Source organism: Galeopterus variegatus, unplaced genomic scaffold, assembly GCF_000696425.1.
Source record: "Galeopterus variegatus unplaced genomic scaffold, G_variegatus-3.0.2 Scaffold162, whole genome shotgun sequence".
NCBI classification, from domain to species: Eukaryota; Metazoa; Chordata; class Mammalia; order Dermoptera; family Cynocephalidae; genus Galeopterus; species Galeopterus variegatus.
The window spans coordinates 804592-823826 of record NW_007726273.1 but is presented as its reverse complement, the minus strand read 5'-3'; the positions used below and the strand labels follow the sequence as shown (position 1 = coordinate 823826).

Below are 19235 nucleotides of genomic sequence, written 5' to 3'. Positions count from 1 at the left end.
ACTCTTGGGCTGGTCAATTAGCTCAGTTGGTTAGAGCATGGTGTTGGTAACACCAAAGTCAACGGTTTGAATCCCCAAACCAGCCAGCCACTACAGAAAGGATTTTTTAATTAAAAAAAAGAAAGAAAAAGGTAATTCCTGATGAGTGTCAGAGAACAGGCAGGAACTCACCAAGCAGACCAGGAGGGGAAAAGAGGCCAAGCAGAAAGCACATGCAACGTGTGCAGACCTCCCGAAGCCAGCAGGGTGGAAGGTGAAGCTGAAGAGGTTGGCAAGGAACTTGAAGGCCAAGCCAAGGAGCTTGGACTTGATTCTGAGGGCACCAATGAGTCATAGGAGGTTTCTGAGCAGGGAAGGGGCAGGATCGTATGTGTGGGTTAGGAAGATGTATCCTTCTCGCCACAGTGCACAAAATGAATTGAAGATTCTGGAAGCACAGCAACCAGTGAGGAGGCATAATAAAAATGCCATAAGCCAAGGAATACCAGCTCTTGACCACAAGTGCTGCCCACAGTGAGAATGTTGGCATATAGCTTGCCCAGCTCGTGTGGGCAGCACACCACAAGGATGGGGAGCAGGGCCCTGCCACAGTCCTGGATGCTCTTGAATACATGCTGCAAGCAGCACAGCCTCACTCATTCCTCCACTCAGCAAATCTTTACTGAGCACCTACTATGTGCCAGCTACTCTCTTGATGCCAGAGATTCAGCAATGAACAAGACAAACAAGGTCCCTAATTCTCATGGAGTTCACATTCTAGGATGCCCAATAAATGCATAAACGTATAGTGTGTCAGGGTCATATCACTAGAAGGGATGATGATTGCTACAAGCCAGCTGAAAGGGAAAAATGGATTCCCAATACCCCCCTAGGAAGTAGAGCCAGGATTCAAATGAAGTACTCTGTGACTTCAAGTCCTGAAAGCTGCCTCTCTTAGAAGAGCCTGTATGTAAGGCATACCTTCCAGTTACTGGTATCCTCCCTTCAGCCACAAGACCCATTCATTCATTATTCATTCTAGAAATATTGAGCAACTACTATCTGCCAAGCACTGATCTGGATGCTGAGGATATATCAATGTTCTAGGCAGGTGAGACTTACAGACTGGCAGGGAAGAGTGGTGCAAATAAGTACACGGCATTAGTTAGCTATGAGAGCAGCGAATAAGTAGTGGGTGTCATGAACTAGTCTAGGAAGGACTCTAAGCCTAGTCTCTCAGAGGAGGTGACATTTAACTTGAGACCTAAGGTCTCAAGCATTTGTCAGGCAAAGAGGGAAGAGATTTCAAGGTCAAGGGAACAGCATGTGCAAAGGCTTGGAGAGGCAAAGGAGCCTGGCACGTTTGAGGAACTAGGAGGCCAGTGTGGCTGCAGCTCAGACATGGAAGAGAGAAGCAGGGTGAGGTGCAAAACAAGGCTGGGGAGGTCACCAGCAGGCCCTTCCCAGCCATGTTAAGAGCATGTTAAGGGCTGTGAGCACAGCACAGGCTCCAGTGCCATCCTTTTATCTGCTCTTCTGGGCCAAGCCCCCTGGGCCCAGAGTGTGGGCTCTCCACCCAGGACTTTCCCTGCAGGTAAGAATTTTCTGGCTCCCCTAGAAAGCACTTGGCAAGGTTTCAGGAGCCATCAGATAAGTCCATGTTGTGTTGGAATATTTACTAAGTGGCTGAGTATTATTCCCATTTACAGATAATGAAATTGAGGCTAGAGGGAAAAAAGCAGTTACTCTCTACCCCTTTTTACACCTCGTTTCTCCCCAGTACATAGAATTTGGAAAGCTTCAGGGTTCCGGCTGTTATGATTCTAAGACTCTATGACATGTGAGAGAGGATCCTAAGGTACAGGGATTTCAGGGTTCTAAAATTCCAAGATTCCTAAGCCTTGGCGTTCCAATAAACTCGGTGAGCGCGAGCCCAGGTTCCTGGTCTGTGCTAGCTGGTGCAAACCCAGAGATGAAGGAGCCGCCCATGAGCCCCTCTCTGCGCTGTCTCCTGGGTCCCACTCCACAGACCAGGTAGAGGACAAGACCCTGGCGTCTCCCGATGGCCCGATGGCCGATGGCCGGGGGATAAGTCCGGAAGCCTGGTGAGGGCAACGCGCTGGGGCGGAGACGGGAGTCTGCGGGAGGCGGGGAGTCGCGGGTCCCGCCCCGGAGCAGACTTCCTGGTGGGCGGCAGCCCGGGTGAGAGGCGGCGGCGGGGGATCCCTGAGCCATGGCGGGCGCGCGCGACGCCATCCTGAAGGCGCTGGAGGACCTGACAGCCGACGAGCTCAAGAAGTTCAAGCTGAAGCTGCTGTCAGTGCCCCTGCGCGACGGCTACGGGCGCATCCCGCGGGGGACGCTACTGCCCTTGGACGCCGTGGACCTCACCGACAAGCTCGTCAGCTACTATCTGGAAGCCTACGGCGCCGAGCTCACAGCGCTCCTGCTCCGCGACATCGGCATGCAGGAGACGGCGCGGCAGCTGCAGGAGACCGTGCTCGACGGTGAGCGCGCCCCAGCGTCCCCTCATCCACCGCCAACTCCCGGTCCTCCCCCTTCCGCTTTCTGTTTCTCCGGTGGGGTGAGCTCCTCTGGTGGGGTTTCCCTGGCTTGGCCCTAAATTTGTTATCCCTACCCAGGGGACCCCAACTCCAGAGACCCTGAAAGCACGATAGGAAGGGAAAGGGACCGATTCCCACTTTCTTTCATCTGTAAATTCCGGGGGGTGGGGGGGGAAGGAAGGGAAGTATTAGGCCTCCTGGCTAGCTTAGCATCTGCACAGCCATGTTAAGCAACTTTCCCCCTATCTCCCCCTCCTCTTTCCCTTTTCTGCTTCAGGAACTGAGCAGCGAAATTCCTCTCCTGGGAAGGGGTAAACGTACATGACCGTTAACATCAAAGGAATGTCTTGTGGGCTGCAGTAGCCGGCTTCAGGCTGGAGCGCTTTGCGCTGATATGGTAGCGACACTAATTAGAAGCCTATGCCCTAATCGACCAGGTGTTAGCAGACTACAAGGGCTATGTCACCTTGCATACCACTGATTTTGAAGCTGCCCATTACTCTGCCAGAACCTTCAAAGGCTTATAAACCCCTGCTTTCCTTTGTTGGGGGGAACTGATCTGGCTCAGTCTCCCCTCCACGTTAGTGGAATAAAGCTTTTTGGCTGAAATGGCACCTGGCTCAGGTCTCTCTCTCTCCCTTTTCTCCGTCTCACCGAACCTAACAGGAAAGGGACCACTTGACTCGTTTTCTTACAGGCCCTGGAGCTGAACCAGCCAGGATCAAGGCCCTTCCTCAGATGGCAGCCAAGACGGGTGAGGTCTCCACACCCAACCTCACCTTGCCTGAACAGGCTTCTCCAGCCCCATCCCACCACACCCCTGCACAGCTGTTATCCCAGATCTGTTGTGCCAGAGCAGTGCTTGGGTCCCTGCCCACACAAACTCACACACTTCCCTGGGCAGGAAGTGTGGTGGGGGAAGAAAGGGAGACAGTTAAACTTATCCCACTACATCTGGAGCCCCAGCGAGCTACCCCACTGCAGCCCCAGCCATTAGGTTTGTATTCAGAGGAATTTCTGAAGAAAGCAGGGTACCACAGGGACTAGGCGCCAACACGCACTCGGCGCTGGCTCATCTGTTCTCCCTTCCACCCCCAGGACTGCACTTTGTGGACCAGCACCGGGCAGCACTCATCACACGGGTTACAGACGTCGATGGGGTACTGGACGCCCTGTATGGGAAGGTACTGACTGAGGAGCAGTACCAGACAGTGCGGGCAGAGACCACCAATCCAACGAAGATGAGGAGGCTCTTCAGCTTTGCTCCCGCCTGGAACCTGACCTGCAAGGACCTGTTCCTTCAGGCCCTGAGGAACACCCAGCCCTACCTGGTTGCCGACCTCGAGCAGAGCTGAGGTGCCTTCCCCAGCAACAGCCCCACATTCAGCCCCTAGCAGTTCCAGCCAACTCACCCAGATGCTGAATTTTTTATACGCAATAGATGAAAAACCAGTTTGTACCTATGTGTTTAGCCCACTTCCAGCTTGGAAAGCAGGTGCATGCACAGAGCTGTTTCCAAAGGCTGTGCCATCTCAGGGAAAGCTCTGGTTTCACTGTTCGTTGAGCATCAGGCTAACCAAATGCTTCCTCTGTTCTTCCTGCCTCACAGTCATCATGGAACAGTTCCTCTTGGTTTACTATTTGGTGGCTCCTCCAGTACTACCTCAAAGGGTCTGCCCTTGTGGCCAAGCCTAAAGTTTAACATGGGAGCTTCCAGATAGTTGAACACATGGAGGTTCCTGGAGGGTGGCGACCCCAGGGAGGGCATGGAAGTTCCGCGCCCCCTTCCCCCTACCTCTCCCTATTCATCTTCACCTGTAGCCTTTGTAATATCTTTTATAATAAACCAGTAAGTGTAAGTATGGGCTTCCCTGAGTTCTGTGAGCTGCTCAAGCAAACTAACCAAACCCAAGGAAGGGATTATGGGAACCCTGATTTATAGCTATTTGGTCAGCAGTTCCAGAGGCCTGGACTTGTGACTGGCATCTGAAGTGGGGGGCAGTCTTGAGGACTGAGTCCTCCATCTGTGGGACTTGATGCTATCTACCTTAAGATTGTGTCTGAGTAAATTGGAGGACACCCAGTTGATGTCTGCTAAAGAACTGCTGGCTTGCTTGCTAGTGGGGAGAAATCCACACACATCTGGACACAGAAGTTGGTCTTCTGTGTTGCTTGTGGCTGAGTAAGAGCACTCACTCACAGACTGGTGTCAGAATCAGAGTTTGCTACAGTGGCCCTGACTCACGGAAACATGTGGTTTGGGAAAAGGGTAAATGGATGGGGGATAAGGAACCTTTGACTCCTGGGTGGCCACATGGTCAACCACGGTATGGAGCCAGAGCCATGCTACTCTTAGTTTCTAAAGGTAAAAGCTACCGGTGGAACTTGACATGGATCCAACTCCTAGGGAGTTGGTTCACTGGATGCATAAGGAAATGCAAATAAGAGAAAAGGAAAATATTCAATCCCTTGGTTATTGTCTGTAATAACTAAAATTAAAGTAAAAGACAGCACTGGGTTGGGCCTTGAGGTTGGACCAAGCTCGTGTTTCAGGGAGTCTGAGCTTAGGCCACTAGCCTCAGAGCTGCCCCCCAAGGAAAAAGTTATACAGGAATAACCAAGTACCTCTAAGACCTCTGGTTACCAAGAAAGTAGTCAGTATGGGGTGATGGAGTTTGGATGTTGTCCCCTCCAAAACTCATGTGGAAAGTTGATCCCCAATGAGGCCGTGTTGGAAACTGATTGAGTCATGGGGGTGGATCCCTCATGAATGGATTAATGCTCTCCCTGGGGGAGGGGGGATTAATGAGTGAGTTCTCACTCTATTAGTTCCCGTGAAAACTGGTTGTTTAATAGACCCTGGCACCTCCTCTTCTCCTCTCTCTTGCTTCCTCTCACCATGTGATGTGCTTGTACCTGCCAGCTGCCTGCCACTTTCTGCCATGACTAGAAGCAGCCTGAGGCCCGTGCCAGATGCAGCTGTCCCAGATTGTAAGCCAAATAAACCTGTTCTTTATATATTACCCAGTCTCAGGTATTTCTGCTATAGCAACACAAAACGGACTAATACATGGGGAAAGGGCAAAATCAAGAAAAAAAAACAAAGTTGGGTTCTTTTTTTTTTTTTTTTTTAAAAAGATGACTGGTAAGGGGATCTTAACCCTTGACTTGGTGTTGTCAGCACCACGCTCAACCAGTGAGCTAACTGGCCATCCTATACAGGGATCCGAACCTGGGGCCTTGGTGTTATGAGCACCACACTGTCCCGAGTGAGCCAGGGGCCGGCCCTAAAACAAAGGTCTTAATACAACATTACTGAAGGGTGGGTGGATCAAAGCCCCTGCTGGTCCCCCAACATAAAAGGGTTCCAAACAAGTTTGCTGTATTTACCCCACTGTGAAGGAGTGTGAAGGTAGAAGGACAGAGATTACAATGAAAAAGCTGACCAACAATTGCCTGGAACAAAGTTCAAACAGATAAACCAAGATAAACAGGCAAGGGCCCCTGGGCTCAACCCCCTGCTATAGACCCAAAGCCTTTTGTACTAGAGAGTAAAATGGTCTGGAGGTGGAAAAGCTCTGGGGACTAAAATAAAAATGAGGGTTGATAGGATTATGAAAGTTGGAATGTTTTGTTTTCTTTTAAAAAAAAGACTGGTAAGGGGATCTTAACCCTTGACTTGGTGTTGTCAGCACCACACTCTCCCAAGTGAGCCACGGGCCGACCCCTAAAAGTTGGAATGTTTAAACATGCTTTATGTAAAAATATTGTCTCCTTCACCTGAATGTTTTATGAGAATAGATATTATGTCTGGATGGGAAACACTTCCCCAAAGCATTGTAAAATCAAAACCTACTGATAAAGTCCTAATGGAGGCTACAGTTAGGAAATTAAATGATGATGGAATTAAAGAGTTGGTTTGGCTTTTTTTTTTTTTTTTTAAAGATGACCAGTAAGGGGACCTTAACCCTTGACTTGTTTTCAGCACCACGCTCTCCTAAGTGAGCTAACCGGCCATCCCTATATAGGGATCCGAACCCGTGGCCTTGGTGTTATCAGCACCACACTCTCCCAAGTGAGCCACTGGCCAGCCCCAGAATCGGTTTATTTGAACACACTTTATGTGAAATGGTTGTCTTTTACCTGATCATATTATAAAGATAACACTGTAACTGATTGGGGAATGACTGTTCCCCCTAATATTGTAAAAACAGAAGACATGTAAACCCACCCTTCTGGCAATATTAATGGACTTGCTAAATGGGAACCAGTGTGACTGCCTGAGCCGAGTGTAGAGTAGAAGCTGGAGCGCTGATAATGAACAAATTCTCCATTCGATAGCCCTATGTGTAGCCCAGACTGGGGCTTACTGGCAAAAGCCTGTGAGCGCCTCCCAGCAACTACTTGGACTTTGGACTAGAATTTAAATGGCCTATACGGGATCATGCTACCTGGGAAATGCACGAGATACAAGCAGTGATCATCTTTTTCTGACTCCAGAACTGGGTGAGGAGCTGCTAGGTTCTACAATACCCTATAGACAGTTCTCAAATGACCAGCCAAAAGCTGCTGGGTTTGTGAATGGCAGTTCCAAAGTGAATGGACATCCTATTTGGAAGGATGCCATTCTGATCAAAGATTGTAAAACAAATCAGCTCAGTGGGCTGAACTGCATGCTGTTTCCCTAGCAATGATGGAAAAATTGAACAGTGGTTAAAAAACAAAAACACCCTGTGGATTGGGTTTACTGACCCATTGGAAGACCCTGAATATAGCCAGCGAGGCTGATGGCAGTAGCCCTGGGGAGCTACAAATGGCTCTTAACGGGAATAAATACCACCTCCGGATTTAGCTTTGCTTACTCTTTGGAAGATGTAAATGCTCAAAGTGCTACAGGAAAAACAGGTATTGCAGACTTGGATGGCAGGCCATCATTTCTTCAAAGGAACACACTGTACAGCCCCTAACATCCAACAACACGGAGATACCCCCTCAGAGTTAACAGTTTGATGGACAAGTAGAATGGGCAACTGAAACTGGTTGTCTAAAATGGGGAGTTATAGCTGGCTTACATGCCTTCACGAAGTGTGTGCTCGCACGAGTGGGACTAAAGTAGTGTTTAGACACTAGACAGTCCTCCATTTTTCTGGTGGATCTGGGAAAGAGAGGTGGGGAAAGATGCTCAAATTGACTGCAATTCTTGCCAAGGGAGTACACTGTTGTGATGACTCTTAATTTTTCCTTTCTTCTCCCATTATCTCACTTTTCCCCCCCTACCTGATGCACTGGTTCTAGCACCAGGTCTTGCAGCTACAAGCACAAGCAGGGGTAATTTCTAAGCAAAAAATTATGTTTCTAAACCTTATGTCAGAATTCCTAAGGGCCTGACGGAGGTAGGTTTGCCTTCACCTCATCTGACAAATCTGGGGTTGACCTTGAATGCAGCTATATTGCCTGATGGGAAACACAGCCCAGTAGTTCTGCGCCTACGTAATTTCATTCTGTATGTCACTGGATTGGAGGGGGTCGGGGGGTATTAGACTAATACTGCTGCCTACAATCTAGACAAATAAGTGGCCAAACTTAATGTCCCCTTCCAAAGGTGAAAACTTCGGGTATTAATAGATAGGAGGAGCAGTAGCTCAGAGTAAAAACTAATAAATGGGTTATGCAATGAGGGAAATCCAGCATTACATTTTAACACCTTCAGAGTCTCAGAGCAAGAGATGACATCATCTTTTAGCTTAATTACATCAGATGCCTGAAAGGGTGAAGGTGTTTGCTGTGACCACTCTTGCCTTTGGAACCTGACAAGATCAAATGAAAGCCTGCACATTTGAGCCACCTCACCCTGGAAGACATATTCATGTAATAGTGGATTGGACTATTATTAATGGCTGAAGAGGATGCTAGTAATGTGCCAGTATCTTTTGAGTTTTATGTCCTTTTGACGTAAGGGATCCCTGTTCAAGGACCAGGGAGTGGACTGATATTGTAAAAATATGTATTTGGTCTTCATCCAGGTCTCCTGACATACAACACCCAAGTACTGAGTCTTTTTATATGCTAATGATGGCTGGTAGCCCCTAGGCAGCTTCAAAATAGGGGCTGGTCACAGAAAAGACCAAGGTGGGAATTTTAGTCCCACCCCCAAAACCTCCCAAGGAGGGGAGAGGATTAAGCTGATCACCAGTAACCAACTTAATCAATGACTGATGATTTAATCAATCATGCCTATGTAACGAAGCCTTCATAACAACCCAAGAGGCCTGGGTTAGGAGAGCTTCCAGACAGCTGAGCACATGGAGGTTCCTGGAGGGTGGCATGCTGCAGGAGGCATGGAAGCTTCACGCCTCTTCCTCTATACCTCACCCTATGCATCTCCTCATCTGGATCATTTGTAATACCCTTTATAGTAAGCCAGTAAATATAAATACAGAATAAAATGAAAATAAAGGTTAACATAGAGGTATGTACAAAAGAGCCTGGAACAGGAGGGGGCCACATTTATCAGAGGCATTTAGAAACAGTCTACACCATCTCTCTACCTTTCGCTTTTCCCACAGGGGGAAAAAACGCAAAATGAGAGCAATTTTCAGGTGGACAGCACTGTTTAAACATGGAAGAGCACAAGCCACCAAAAATAATTCTAGGGTTCCTTCTGGCACTGGCACTCTGCTCCACACCACCCCCTGGAGGAAGAAGTTATAGGTTACACTTTGCCCAGAAAACGTGCCAACCACAAAAGTAAACTTTCAGAAAACAAATTCTAGAAGCTGTTTCTTCTCTTGATACAATTTTCGCCTGCAAAAGGAAATATGAATATTTCTCCCCAGGAGACAGCACTTAACAGGGCCTTTCCAGACAGAAACCAGGATCCTAGAGCTACATCCTGAGTGCACTTTGCTCCCAACCCCTTCTGGTCTTAAAGGCAGAAAGATCTGCAAAGCAACAGGTAGTTACCAAGGAGGCCCAGAACCCTATCCTTACAATCATCAGACACTTTCCAACCTCACTGCTCCCTCCAGGCTTATGTCTAGTAACATCTTACCTGTAGCAGGCCTAACCAGTCCTCCCTGCCTCTAGTCAGGCAAGGGCCTGAGTAATCAAAGCTGATCATGGGAATGGACTGTCTTGCTTTTAACAGGACAGTTTAACTCTCCTTCTAGACTGGCCCCCTTAAACCCATCCAACCTCTCCTCTACCTTCCTCTTCACATATCCCACGGTCCCAGCAACACTATTTGCTTGCACCATGTGCCCTAGCTCTGAACAACTTGAAATCTTCAACCATCCCTGCATACCCAAAAGTGTGTCTTCCTCTGTGCTCCAGTAGCACTTCCCATAGTGTTTCTGTGGCAAAGCAAACCATCGTAATGGTCTACTTTCCCATAAGACTCAATTGGACTAAGCCCCACTAAAAAAGAAAAAACAAAGACATCTTCACCTCTACACAAACACTTTGTGTGTTAGAAGTACCTGTAATCAGGAACTGCCGAGGCTCACTTGGGAGAGTGTGGTGCTGATAACACCAAGGCCACAGGTTTAGATCCCTATATAGGGATGACTGGTTAGCTCACTTGGGAGAACATGGTGCTGACAACCCCAAGTCAAGGGTTAAGATCCCCTTACCAGTCATCTTTTAAAAAAAAAAAAATTATCTGTAATCAACATATGGTAGTCACTGTGTATCTCTAGCACCTAACAGGAATTTTTTTTTTTTTTTTTCCTTTTTTTGCCTTTTTTCGTGACCGGCAACGGATCGCAACCCTACCGGACCGGGACCGGCAACAGGATCGCAACCCTTGGTGTTGCGCCCGCACCTCGCTCAGCCAGTGAGCGGCCGGTCTGTATGTGGGATCCGAACCCTCGGCAGGAGCGCCGCCACACTCCCAAGCGGCGCACTGTAGCAGTGCGCCACCGGGCCGGCCCTTTTTTTTTTTTTTAAATGACCAGTAAGGAGATCTTAACCCTTGACTTGGTGTTGTCAGCACCACGCTCACCCAGTGAGCAAACCGGCCATCCCTATATAGGATCCGAACCCACGGCCTTGGTGTTATCAGCACCGCACTCTCCCAAGTGAGCCACGGGCTAGCCCAGGAATTTTTTTTAAAAACCTCACAGGAACCTAATGGTTCTCACAGGACAGGCCACAGGTAACACATCCTTACAAGGCAGACAGTCATATAGCTACAATAACCAATGCGGCGGGCCTGATGGAAAGAAGCAGCTGTAACAGCTTAAGATAAAAAGATTTCTTGGGGGCTTTTTCCCTCTGGTGATGGGGGGAGGGAGTGAGGAAGGCCTAAGTTCTACGACAAGTCTCAGATTTTAAACACAGCTTAGTGGCTAAGGGCAGAAGTTCTACAGCCAAAGGATATAGATTCAAGTCCCAGCTCCACCTCTCACTAGCTACGAGCCAGTTTGTGCCTGTGTCCCCTCTGTAAAGTGGAGTTAAAAGGACACAGCTCATCACCTAACAGCAACTGGCCCATAGCAAGTACACCTAAGTGTTAGCAATTCTCTCCTCTAGGATGTTTTTGTTCCTAGTACCCCAATGGCTTAGAATAGCATCTGAGAATCCATGATGTCCCAAGACTGATCCAGAGCACCCCTCTGGCCCTGCCAGGAGGCTGCTCATCCTGTCGCTCTGAGTCCTGGTGGTGGGTCTCTCAATGGTCTGGAAAGTGAAGGCCCAGCCCCAGTTGAGAAGGCCCCAGACATCTCCAGCACCTTAGAGTGCATCCCAGATAAGCAGAAGTTTGGAAACACCGTGGATGTAACTCAGCAGCCACTGACTACATCAAACAGCAACATTCCTGCCCAAACCCAAAACTGGTTTTCAGAGACATTCAACAAAGAGAAGGGGCAATTAAAAGTTACCTTCTCCTAAACACCTAGAAGGCTCTCCCACTCTTCTCTTTGGCCACACAAAAATCTCCCACACACCCAGCCCCTGTGCTAAGGACTTCCTCCATGATGCCCCAGATCTGCCCACACCAATAAAATCTGCCGGGGGTGGGGGGGACAGCATGTGAAACAATAAACATATTTTGCTCAAATCTCCCATTCAAGCTTTATTCTTAAAAAAGAACAGGTAGAACAGAAGCCTGTGCTCCTGGGGCCTGCTAATTAGAACAAAAAAACCATACGTAAAACCCAGACTTCTTTTTTCTGAACTCCTAGCTAGCACTTTTATTAAGTTCTGTACAAAGTCAAACTCCCCCACAAGAAATGAGTCTCAGACAAACTCTAGAGCGTTACTTTAAAAAGTATGCTGTTAGGGCCGGCCCATGGCTCACTCGGGAGAGTGAGGTGCTGATAACACCAAGGCCATGGGTTCAGATCCTATGTATGGATGGCCGGTTAGCTCACTTGGGAGAGCGTGGTGCTAACACCACCAAGCCAAGGGTTAAGATCCCCTTACCAGTAAAATAAATAAAAAGGATGCTGTTGAACCAGCTGTATCAATATTAACAAATGTACCATCAATGTTTCAATAAAAACAAATTAATTTAAATAAAAGGCAGGCTGGTTAGCTCAATGGTTAGAGCATGGTGTAGATAACACCAAGGTCCAGGGCTTGATCAGTTACCAGCCAGGTGCCAAAAAACAAATAAAAAATTGACAGCCTGTTAGAAATGGACCTCACCCAGACCTACTGAATTAGAATCCACATTTTTTTTTTTTTTTGGAAAGATGACCGGTAAGGGGATCTTAACCCTTGACTTGGTGTTGTCAGCACCACACTCTCCCAAGTAATCCACAAGCTGGCCCCATTAGAATCCACATTTTAACAAAACTGCCAAATGATGCATAAGTGTATTCAAGTTGTAAAGGGTTTGGTTCTAGTCATCTCAGACTGGCAACAGTTTGCAGAAGCCTTCCCACAGGGCCAGGGATCTGCCCTGTTGTTTTACTCAAGGACATAGTAAACAAGATGGGCCAACTTTCCCTCAAACTCAGAGAATCAAAATAAAAAAAGCCCCATCAGCCTGGAACCTAACAGCCACCCTACTCCAAAGGGGCTGCAGTGAAGGCCTAAGGACACTGCACTCAACAGCTACATGGACTTCTTACAGTTGTGCAACACTGCCCCCCCTCGGTGAGGTGTGTACGGGCAGGATGCAACCTGGAAAATTCGTGTCCCCACCTGCCCTGGGATCCTCTTCACTTAGATGATGGCTTGGCTCCCCGCTACATAACCAGCACTCTCAGGTTGTCATAATGCATGCTAAACCTTCAACCCAATAATCCAAGCTCCTTTTCTGTCTGCAGTCCCCACAACACCAGTCCTCAACTGTTTTCCAGTTGAAGGAGCCTTTCTCTGTAACACTACTGCCCCAATATTTAGAACTAAATTAAAGCTACAACCCAAGCAGCAGAGAGCATCAGCAGAGAGCACTATTTCTTCCAGATCCAAACTCCTGCTCATAAACAAATGTCTTTTCTACAAGTCTGTTCCTGCTTCAACGATACCAGAAATCTTGGATCCAATGGTCTCTAAAAGTACTTCTAACTGCTAACACCATGAAACAGGGTGCTCAAAAAAAGCCCTAAAACCAAATCTGCTAGCAAGATCCACTTGGTAATACTTTCAGTTTTTGTCTGTCAGTACCATGACGATTACATTTACGTAGGAAAGTGAACAACACTTATGGTGGAAATTTTCTTCAGTAAATCCAAAATTATTTCAAAATTAAAAATCAGGGCCGGCCCGGTGGCGCACTGCTACAGTGCGCCGCTTGGGAGCATGGTGGCGCTCCCGCCGAGGGTTCGGATCCCACATACAGACCGGTTCCCGCTCACTGGCTGAGCGAGGTGTGGGCGCAGCACCGAGGGTTGCGATCCCGTTGCCAGTCCCGGTCCGGTACAGGCGCAACACTGAGGGTTGCGATCAGTTGCCGGACACGAAAAAAGACAAAAAAAAAGGGAAAAAAAAAATTAAAAATCAAAAAAGATGAAGGGAAAGAGCTTTGGGGCTGGCCTGTGGCTCACTTAGGAGAGCGCGGCGCTGACAACACCAAGTCAAGGGTTAAGATCCCCTTACCGATCATCTTTAAAAAAAAAAAAAAAAAAGTTCACAGAACTTTTCATATTATCTTGTAATTCAATTTTTCTGTGAACTTTTTCAAGTAACCTCATACATTTCAAAACTGCTAAAAACTTGATTTTAAATGTTCTCACCACAAAGTATGAGATGATAGATATATTAGCCTGATTTGATCATTCCACAATGTACATATATCAAAACATTAATACACTGTATCCCATAAATAGATACAACTATTATTTCCCAATTAAAAATAAAATCTTTACAGCTGGCCAGTTAGCTCAGTTGGTCAAAGCACAGCCTTATTACACCAAGGTCACAGGTTCAGACCCCCATACTGGCCAGCCACCAAAAAATTTTAAATTAAAAAAACTTCAGCTTTCCAAAAAAATAAAATTTTTAAGAAGGTTAAAAGTGGGGGCTGGCCCGGTGGCGTACTGGAGAGTGCGCCGCTTGGGAGTGTGGCAGCGCTCCCGCTGAGGGTTCGGATCCCATGTGGAGACTGGTTCCCGCTCACTGGCTGAGCGCGGTGTGGGCGCAACACTGAGGGTTGCGATCCCGTTACCGGTCAGTAAAGAAGAAAAAAAGGAAAAAAAAAAAAAGGTTAAAAGTGGATGTGGAAACAAGCATAAATAAGAGGAATCAACGTGTCAAGTCTCACAGTGACCTTAACTCCTGGTCTATCTACCCCATCACTGACTTAATCACAGCCCTATATCTAAGTTACTAAAACCCATGCTGGCCCATCATGTGATGAGAAAAAGAGAACTAAATCAGAGGAGGAGGCAAAGAGAGCTGTAAGCACATCTCTCCCCACCCATAACCCACTCTCCCCCATACTTCTTTCTTCCCAGTTAGCCTGTCCCAATTCCAATCTCAACTCACAAAAGCAGAGCATCTAGTGCTTCAAAACTTCAGACTTCAATTCAGAAAAAATAAATTCTTTAGAATACAAAGAACTAGTCTAAAATCCACACCAATTAGAGAAACATGACTGTTATTAGCCTGGCTACTACTAGGGAATCCAACAAAGAGCAGAGGGGCCAAAGTCCAAACCCCTTGAGTTTTACTTTTTCTTACCAATGATGAGCTGACACCAAAATCAACTTCACAGACACCAACATTCTCTCCCCTACTAGCTGTTTTCATCCACTCCCCTGGAAAAGCCCTCCCAAACTGGATCCTACCCACTCATCAGTCACCTGGGATCCTATCTCCTTTTATTTAAGGGAAAGGCCAATCACTAAAGCCTTTTTAAAAGAACATAAAAACTTGACACTAATAGTCCTGGTAATCAGGTCTTTCTCACAAGGAGCTTCAACCTCCTTCACTCCTAGCAGGAGAGAACCACAACCAAACCCTAATATTAGGCAAAGCATAAACAGTAAACATCTCAGAGACATCTGATCAGGCCACTCAAAATAAACATTATTTAAGAAACAAATAAACAGCAGAGGCAGGGAGAGAACTACTGCCACATCCCTGGCTCTAAGGTTTCTCACATGTACCAAAAGTTCAATAAGGCAAGTCAAAGCACTGCCTGGGAGAATCCAGGCCAGGCCACTCTCAAGCTACTCTTGGTTAGAAAGCACCCCCACTGCAGTAGGGAGAGTAAAGCAAGTCTTCTCTAGAGAACATACTTAAACATACAGAACATATGAGGGGGGTCTTCAAAAAGTTCATGGAAATAATCATATTATCTTTTAATTCTAATTTTCCGCTTACTTTTTCAAGTACCCTTACACTTCGCCACACCTCAAAACTTTTACCAGAGAAAGCATTTCCTAACTAGGGATCCCAGGCATGTTTGTGAGCTACACTTCTGAAGGCACTTATCTTACAAACAATACTGTGAAGTGCCACAGCTAAAACCTTTTTAGCTCTTGGCTGTAGTTTTCAGTTACGTGTAACTAAAACTCAAGCTGAATGAATGTAGGCAGGTATGGGCAAGTTTACCAAACTTGTTTGTGACAGTTGGGAAAAAGATCCCTGGAGAACAGGAGAGGCCTATGGTTAAGAGGTTGAGGGGCACTGTTATAAGGCTTCACCTCACTCACCCCACCCTTCCACTTTATCATTCAACACTCCCCTTAAAAGGAGGGCTTTCCACCTCCCAATCATGAAGGCTCAAGCCTAAAATCTCAAAATACCAAGGACCTCAAGCCCTCTGGGTATAGGCAGGACGGGAAAGTGACCCAGCTAGACCAATGTCTCCCTATAGCAGTTATCTACCTGAGCCCCATTCCCATGAAAACTAGATGTGTTCAGTAACCTTTTTTTTTTTTTTTTTTTTTTTTTGAGACCGGCCGCACCGCACTCAGCCAGTGAGTGCACAGTGCACGGCCATCCCTATATAGGATCCGAACCCGCGGCGGGAGCACTACTGCGCTCCCAGCGCTGCACTCTCCCGAGTGCGCCACTGGCTCGGCCCTCACCTGCCTTTAATACAAGAAATGACTTCTACCTTCCTTTCCCTGAAAAACCTTTCCCCCACTTCTCACTCTACTCATTCCCTACCTGTTTCTCCCAAATTTAACACCCTCCTAAGGCCTAAGTAAACAGAAGTTTGGGATAGTAGTCTGTCCCTGTTAGGACTCCTGCACAATAGTTTCAGAATGAAATGCTAAGAAATGGTAACAGCAGAGTAGGACTCCCATCCCTGCTTTCCCATATTGATTCTGGGAGAGCCACATAACTCAATCCATTTTCAGACTGTAAAAGTGAACAGCCTAATCTCCCTGAGTTGAGGATTAGATCATGACTCAACCCACAGAGCCCCCGTGGCACTCACTAGGCACTTACACTCCTCCCTGGGCTGGCTAATGGGCTCTCCATCATGGTTAGACTTCAATACTGCCCAAAGACACGCCTTAAGAAGTGTCAAAAGACCAACTGATTACAGGCACTAAAAAAATAAAAACTGTGAAAAGAGCCAAGAGTGCTTTAAAAGGCTGTAACTGCTACAAATAGTAAACAAAGACCATCATGCAAATAAATATGTAGAAGAAATACCTCACAGTTGGGCAAATTTGGGGCAACGTTCATGACATCACATGTTCATTTATCTCATTTACACATCCAACTTTGCCATGACAGAAAAGTTTAATCTCTACTCTCAAGAATACCACTTGACCTTTTCTCCCCTGGATTAAGTATTACTTTATTCCAGTTCCTGCTGAGCAGGAACAAATTCTTCCAGATCCTGCTAGGCAGGATCATCTGAAAGAGAAAAACTCCCCACATTCCTGACCTGGACATCAATCCTCAAGGAGTGAAGAGGGGGAAGATGAACAAAATTTAACTAAAACAATGGTTTTTAATGGGAACCAGAAGTATGGTTACAATTACATAGTCCGACACAAAAAAACCCACGGGTGATCAGGAGTTGGAAGGTTACAAAATAACGAGGGTAACACTGGGTACAAGAAGAAAAGCTGTTCCAGAACCTTAGGAGCCAGGCTAATACGGCCTCTCCCTGCGATCCTGTCTGTGCTCACCCCTGCAAAAAAAAAAAATAGTATCCATTAGGTTTCAGTTACCAGCCTCTCCACCCACCCCAGATATCTTTGATCAACCAAGCAAATATCTCACCTCTGTAAGTAGGGTGGGTCTACTACAGATTAGTTAGTGAGAGAATTCTCCTTCCCTCCCCCCCCATCCATTATGGTTACAATCTTGGCTCTCTCAAATACAGTCCTCAAAATTAAACCACTTTCTCAACAAAACCTTGTTACACCATAAATTCTTGTTCAACTACTCTTATTTCAATTTAGAGTCTTACTCACCTGGAGTCCATCTTGCCAGGGCCAAAGCCGCCTCTGTCCCCACCACCCCGGCCCCCTCGGAAGCCCCCGCGGTCCCCGCCACGGCCTCGGTAGCCTCCCCGATCATAGCCTCCTCTGCCACCACGACGATCATCTCCATAGTTACCGCCTAGGACAACAGAAATACATCACATCCTCATCCCCTACCTTCCCCTAGCCTCCCTTCTCATAGACTTTTTTGGTTCCAACTCTTTATTACCAGCTTTGCCGTTCTTACCCATATGAGAGCCTCCAGGTCCCCCTCCTGGGCCATCTGGTTTAGGGGCCTTACACTGGTTGCATTCATTCCTCCAAGAGAAGTTCATGTTCTCACATGTACTAAGGAAAAGGAAGACAATTAGTTTCAAGGTATGGGGAGTTAAGCAAAACCTAGAATCAGGGACAGACTCCAGTAACTTTACAGATACAGTGAGAAACCGAGGCCTCAGAAAAGCAAAAGAGGCTTGCTTTTTCTCAGCAGCTGAGCCAACAAGGACCGAAAACTGATTACTGAACCCAGCCCAATACCTTTCCCACTATACCAACCTAACCTAGGTAAGCTCTCAACTAAATCTGCCCCCAACAGTGCAGTCTTGACTTTCATAGCTTGAAAACACCCACATAACTCTACTGTATTGAAGGGCACACATGTAAGAGGATCAAGAAAAAAAATTAAGCAGATTTCACTCACGGATTAGGACACTTCCAGTCCCCAGCTCGTTGCTGTCCTCCACCGCCACCACCTCCACTGGGGAATCCTCCCCGGCCACCGCCACCACTGCCACCACCTCCATAGCCTCCACGGCCCATAGGTCCTAAGTGTAGATACAAGCATGGGTCTGCTCCCCTTTCACGTTTGGCTAGCCTAACCGTCTCCATGCAAGCCCTTACCGTCCTCCACACTCTCTCCACCACCTCTTTATACCACCAGCAGGTATAAGCAGATCCTTACCTCCTCGCCCTCGGCCTCCACGACCATTGCCACCACCACGATTGAAATCTGCTCGGCGAGTAGCAAATGAGACCTTGATAGGATTCCCGGAAAATTCTTTACCTAAAGAAAAAAGAAAGGTATAAAAAGAGACTTTTGAGCCAAGACCTGTGGACCCAAAAACACACTTGGTACGAACTAAGAAGTTTCTGCCTTCCTGAAAAGTTTATAATCTAGTGATATATAAGCAAAAATGAGACTATTCTGAAACAGCAGATGAAGTGTTGGAAGACTCAAAGAACCCTCAAAATATGACCTGTTTCCTAAGGCTACATGCCTTCTCTCCACCCCCTTCTGCTTTCTCATACATACCATCAAACCAGTCAATAGCTGCTTTTGCAGAAGGTGGGTCATCAAATGAGACCGTTGCCTCTCCTTTCAGTTTGCCGGTTTCCCTGTCTGTGTACAAATTAATCATGGGCTGTCCCGTTTTCTTGTTTGTCTGAAGAAAGCAAAATGAGACTAACATCAGTCTTAGAGAATGTTAATCCTCTAAGGATGTTCCATCTTTTTCCTTCAAAACCTGAGGTTTATTATTCCCAAACTTTAGCTCCTTTCTTCCCAGTTACTTCTTCCTATCTCACATGTAACCTGAATTAAAGCCACGGTCTACAACTTCTTCTCACTTCAACAAAGAAAGACAAAAATAAAGATTATATAGACTACAAATACAAGAGTTTAGGACACTCCCTTTGTCGGATATACTTTTTGTGTTTTTTTTTTTTTTTAGAAAATGGCAACAGCTGGGCCGGCCCGTGGCTCACTCGGGAGAGTGCGGTGCTGATAACACCAAGGCCCCGGGTTCGGATCCCATATAGGGATGGCCGGTTCGCTCACTGGCTGAGC

The 19235-nt window shown here is 46.9% G+C and overlaps 2 protein-coding genes across 3 annotated transcripts in view; one reads left to right on the top strand and one right to left on the bottom strand.

Annotated features, from left to right (window-relative positions):
• Positions 1-2212: 2212 nt before the first annotated feature.
• PYCARD (PYD and CARD domain containing) lies at positions 2213-4372 on the top strand. Its single transcript, XM_008594335.1, has 3 exons — positions 2213-2486; positions 3241-3297; positions 3642-4372. The coding sequence occupies exons 1-3, from the start codon at positions 2213-2215 to the stop codon at positions 3896-3898; spliced, it is 588 nt and encodes a 195-aa protein (XP_008592557.1). The 3' UTR covers positions 3899-4372.
• Positions 4373-16891: 12519 nt separating this feature from the next.
• The window catches only part of FUS (FUS RNA binding protein), a 10899-nt gene continuing 8555 nt past the window's right edge, over positions 16892-19235 (bottom strand). For both annotated transcript variants that reach the window (XM_008594319.1, XM_008594324.1), the window contains exons 10-15: positions 18702-18831; positions 18351-18452; positions 18090-18213; positions 17637-17737; positions 17381-17528; positions 16892-17094 (exon numbers count right to left, since the gene is read on the bottom strand). In XM_008594319.1, the coding sequence (XP_008592541.1) occupies positions 17055-17094; positions 17381-17528; positions 17637-17737; positions 18090-18213; positions 18351-18452; positions 18702-18831 (645 nt within the window). In that variant the 3' untranslated portion in view covers positions 16892-17054. The remainder of the gene's footprint in view (positions 17095-17380; positions 17529-17636; positions 17738-18089; positions 18214-18350; positions 18453-18701; positions 18832-19235) is intronic.

Coding starts and splice junctions, on each gene's coding strand:
- PYCARD (XM_008594335.1), top strand. CDS start 2,213: ATGGCGGGCGCGCGCGACGCCATCCTGAAGGCGCTGGAGGACCTGACA. Junction 2,487..3,240: donor GCAGGAGACCGTGCTCGACG/GTGAGCGCGCCC, acceptor GTTTTCTTACAG/GCCCTGGAGCTGAACCAGCC. Junction 3,298..3,641: donor TCAGATGGCAGCCAAGACGG/GTGAGGTCTCCA, acceptor TTCCACCCCCAG/GACTGCACTTTGTGGACCAG.